Source organism: Coregonus lavaretus (genome assembly GCF_964263955.1).
Source record: "Coregonus lavaretus genome assembly, chromosome: 12".
Classification (NCBI taxonomy): Eukaryota; Metazoa; Chordata; class Actinopteri; order Salmoniformes; family Salmonidae; genus Coregonus; species Coregonus lavaretus.
Genome location: NC_139999.1, coordinates 37977427 through 37982681, shown reverse-complemented (window position 1 = coordinate 37982681; position 5255 = coordinate 37977427). Strand labels below are relative to the sequence as shown.

Below are 5255 nucleotides of genomic sequence, written 5' to 3'. Positions count from 1 at the left end.
TAAAAAGAAATGAATAGACCATTTCAGCTTTCACATATAAATTAGTTGCATAATCTGCAAAAAAATGTTTTACCATGTTAATAATTCCTTAATATGGTATAATTGATTATTTTCTCTTGTTTATTCATTTACAATTTTGACCATAAAGTATTTTCTTATTAACAATTATCGCTTGTGGATTATTACTCCTCTAATATCCTGACTGAGATAAAATGCTGGACAACACAAAGTCTACAAGATAACAGAACATTATAGTACATCTACAGTGGGGAAAAAAAGTATTTAGTCAGCCACCAATTGTGCAAGTTCTCCCACTTAAAAAGATTAGAGAGGCCTGTAATTTTCATCATAGGTACACGTCAACTATGACAGACAAATTGAGAAAATAAAATACAGAAAATCACATTGTAGGATTTTTAATGAATTTATTTGCAAATTATGGTGGAAAATAAGTATTTGGTCACCTACAAACAAGCAAGATTTCTGGCTCTCACAGACCTGTAACTTCTTCTTTAAGAGGCTCCTCTGTCCTCCACTCGTTACCTGTATTAATGGCACCTGTTTGAACTTGTTATCAGTATAAAAGACACCTGTCCACAACCTCAAACAGTCACACTCCAAACTCCACTATGGCCAAGACCAAAGAGCTGTCAAAGGACACCAGAAACAAAATTGTAGACCTGCACCAGGCTGGGAAGACTGAATCTGCAATAGGTAAGCAGCTTGGTTTGAAGAAATCAACTGTGGGAGCAATTATTAGGAAATGGAAGACATACAAGACCACTGATAATCTCCCTCGATCTGGGGCTCCACGCAAGATCTCACCCCGTGGGGTCAAAATGATCACAAGAACGGTGAGCAAAAATCCCAGAACCACACGGGGGGACCTAGTGAATGACCTGCAGAGAGCTGGGACCAAAGTAACAAAGCCTACCATCAGTAACACACTACGCCGCCAGGGACTCAAATCCTGCAGTGCCAGACGTGTCCCCCTGCTTAAGCCAGTACATGTCCAGGCCCGTCTGAAGTTTGCTAGAGTGCATTTGGATGATCCAGAAGAGGATTGGGAGAATGTCATATGGTCAGATGAAACCAAAATATAACTTTTTGGTAAAAACTCAACTCGTCGTGTTTGGAGGACAAAGAATGCTGAGTTGCATCCAAAGAACACCATACCTACTGTGAAGCATGGGGGTGGAAACATCATGCTTTGGGGCTGTTTTTCTGCAAAGGGACCAGGACGACTGATCCGTGTAAAGGAAAGAATGAATGGGGTCATGTATCGTGAGATTTTGAGTGAAAACCTCCTTCCATCAGCAAGGGCATTGAAGATGAAATGTGGCTGGGTCTTTCAGCATGACAATGATCCCAAACACACCGCCCGGGCAACGAAGGAGTGGCTTCGTAAGAAGCATTTCAAGGTCCTGGAGTGGCCTAGCCAGTCTCCAGATCTCAACCCCATAGAAAATCTTTGGAGGGAGTTGAAAGTCCTTGTTGCCCAGCGACAGCCCCAAAACATCACTGCTCTAGAGGAGATCTGCATGGAGGAATGGGCCAAAATACCAGCAACAGTGTGTGAAAACCTTGTGAAGACTTACAGAAAACGTTTGACCTGTGTCATTGCCAACAAAGAGTATATAACAAAGTATTGAGAAACTTTTGTTATTGACCAAATACTTATTTTCCACCATAATTTGCAAATAAATTCATTAAAAATCCTACAATGTGATTTTCTGGATTTCTTTTTCTCATTTTGTCTGTCATAGTTGACGTGTACCTATGATGAAAATTACAGGCCTCTCTCATCTTCTTAAGTGGGAGAACGTGCACAATTGGTGGCTGACTAAAAACTTTTTTCCCCCACTGTATATCTATGAACAGTTATCTATACAAATAACACATCATATCTAATAAATACTGGGTGAATATTTTGTGAACATATAGTGTACATTTGGTATTAATTTCAATTCAATCAGTTTAGGAGATTAATTGGATTTCCAATACAACAATTGAAAATGATGATTATTTTAAATGAGGATATTCAATTCACCGATTTGAGATGGAATTGATTGATCCCTGAAGCATATACAAATGAAACACCTGTGGTTATGCAGCTAAATCCACTTTAGAATTTTGGTAAATAAGCACAATTCTAAGGTAGATTCATTATAATAACATAGGACAAAAATGCAGCCCAGATACAGTGTGTGGACAAGTTAGGTTGTATTTTGAGTGAAACACCCCTTTAAACAAAGAGATCATCCCAGATGATCTTGCTGCCAATGTTGGTTGCAAATGTCCCAATAATTTTACCTTAGAAACACTCCATAACCCAAATGTGTAATAATTTGAAATCAATGACATCTTTAACATTTTTCATGAAAGTTTCAACAGAACTAAAAAACCTACTTCAAAAACCAAGCAATTGAATTCCCTGGTACCCTCTGAATTAAAAGCTTGAGAATGGTTTAAGTAGTACAGTAATTAACCCTAGATTGAAAATACATAACAGACAAACTGATCAAGTTTTTATTATAGTGATAACAAACACTTTGTTAAGATAGTGATTACAACTTGCAAAGCCTCATGTCTGTATCTCAAAGCCTATTCACTCACAATCACTAGTGGAGTAATCTATGGGTTTAAACATTAACATATCAAAAGGTCTATGATGCATTATTGCCCTTAAAGGAGAATCTGACCATCAAATGAACTGACAAAATAAATATGCAGAGAACTTAAATAAATTAAAAATACAGTTTTCTGTTTATTACAAAAGGAGGTATCAACAATTTAGACATAAACCACATGAATTAATATCTCAACAATATAGAAATTGATTGCCCTTCACAATTTTATCTCCATACATTTCATGTTCAGTTTAACCTTACTGTTTGGTAGGATCTGGAGATTATAGAACAGCAAACAACATGGTAGACACTCTACCCTAACAGGCATCTGAAAATGTGTGATGGAAATAATAGAGGAAATCATCTCCAAATACTTCCAAATACCTTGCATGCAGTGTTGGAAAAAGTACTCAATTGTCATACTTGAGTAAAAGTAAAGGTACCATAATAGAAAATGACTCAAGTAAAAGTGAAAGTCACCCAGTAAAATACTACTTGAGTAAAAGTCTAAAAGTATGTGGTTTTGAATATACTTAAGTACAAAAGTAAATATAATTGCTAATATATACTTAAGTATTAAAGGTAAAAGTAGAAGTATAAATAATTTCAAAATCCTTATATTACGCAAATCAGACGGCACAATTGTTTTTTTCATGTATTTTTTCTTTTACGGATAGCCAGGGGCACACTCCAACACTCAGACATAAACACAGTGAGTCCACCGGATCAGAGTCTGTAGGGATGTACTCTTGATAAGTGCATGAATTGGACCATTTTCATGTCCTGCTAAGATTTCAAATCTAACAAATACTTGTGGGTGTCAGGGAAAATGTATGGAGTAAAAAGTACATTATTTTCTTTAGGAATGTAGTGAAGTAAAAGTTGTCAAAAATATAAATAGTAAAGTAAAGTACAGATACCCCAAAAAAACTTAAGTAGTACTTTAAAGTATTTTTACTTAAGTACTTTACACCACTGCTTGCATGTAGCCTCTTACCTCCTACTGGTAATTCAGACAAAGGGTTAAGGGGATTAGATAAGTAAGTACAGGCCTCAACAAGTTGTAATAAAGTCTGCATGTACTGAAGTTAAACCACACAGTTGTCACACACACACTGCTCTGCAGATTTTTATGCTAACAATTAGCGACACTCTGTGGTTGTGAAGTGAAACAGCTAGACAACCAACGTCATCATCTCCAAATCTTGCCAAACAAAACCACCCAAAAAAATCAATAACAGATTGAAAAGCATGTCACCAACATTTTGTCTCTCAGACATGGTTGGCATAGCCGTCATTGCCATCCGCTGTGTCCAGGGTTTTGGTACGGTCCGTTTGCACTGAAGCGTACAGGTCAGAGAGCACAGAGACCGAGTCAGCGTTGTTGTTGGCAACGGTCACCTTCTCCGCTTCCTGTGGCCCCTGTAGTGTCACCACGTCAGAGTATTTAATCTGGGGCTGTGGGGAGCTGCGGCCAGACACCAGCTTGGGGGCCTTCAGAGTCAGGTTGGCATAACAGTCCTGACCTTTGGAGGGCGCCTGACATAAGGAAGAAACATGGTAAATGTATGTTCAATACAATCTTGTCCACCAGCCTGCTCTCTCTAGCAATTGAGCCTGGGGAAGTGGTTATGTTTAATGTACTGTATAGGTTTTTGGTATGGGCCTACTATACATGACATAAAGATCTAGGTAAAATAATGAACAATAGCAGGAGACATTGTGCTTCACAAGGAGAAGGTGTAGAAAAAGTAGCACCTGAGAGCCACTTTTGACCTGGCGATCTCTGACAGATGAGGAACTGAGTGGGAGGTCTCCTGTCAACAAAGAGACACCAGTCGTGAGAAAAATTATCATTAAATTCTGCGTCACTCATCACATTACATTGTAATGCACAGATAGCGTGTAGTGACATGGAGTTTAATTTTCTTGGTGTAATTACATGTAACTATACAGTAACTACACTCCTAGAAAAAAAAGTGATATCTATAACCTAAAGGGTTCTTTGACTGTCCCATAGGATAACCATTTCCACAGAGGGTTCTACATGGAACCCCAAAAGGTTCTACCTGTAACCAAAAAGGGTTCTCCTATGGGGACATCCGAAGAACCCTTTTGGAACCCTTTTTTCTAAGAGTTTATATCAGAAACTAATTTGGAACAAAAAATGACCTGTTTCATTTCATTACAAGTCACAATGTTTTGCTGTTTGGGGCTTATGAATCCTCTGACAACATTGAAACCTTGACATTCAAAATTAAAAACGTAAGAAATTTTGCAAGCAAGTAGTTTGTGGGAACTTCTTCTCACTAGTCTGGGTGTAGCTGATGTTCCCATAGATAGGGTTGTCCTCCATATCCCTCACTCTCAGACTAAGACTGGTTGATTCCCATCGAGGATGAGGAGAGAGGAAACAGTGAGGTCATTAGCAAAGCAGATATTAGAATGTAATAGTTCAATATCATTATGATTAAACCAGATAAATTAATCTCAAAATGAATAAAGACAATAAACAATCAATCCAAAGCCATATATTTTTCAATATAAATGTCTATTTTCTTTCTCTCTGCATTGTTGGGAAGGGCCCGTAGGTAAGCAATTCACTGTTACTCTACACCTGTTGTT

The 5255-nt window shown here is 37.8% G+C and overlaps 1 protein-coding gene across 1 annotated transcript; it reads right to left on the bottom strand.

Moving 5' to 3' along the window:
- Positions 1-3560: 3560 nt before the first annotated feature.
- Positions 3561-5001, bottom strand: LOC311138171 (uncharacterized protein). The gene is made up of 3 exons (XM_084172841.1): positions 4941-5001; positions 4389-4447; positions 3561-4169 (listed from the first exon to the last, which is right to left on the bottom strand). The coding sequence occupies exons 1-3, from the start codon at positions 4984-4986 to the stop codon at positions 3903-3905; spliced, it is 372 nt and encodes a 123-aa protein (XP_084028967.1). The 5' UTR covers positions 4987-5001; the 3' UTR covers positions 3561-3902.
- Positions 5002-5255: the final 254 nt, after the last annotated feature.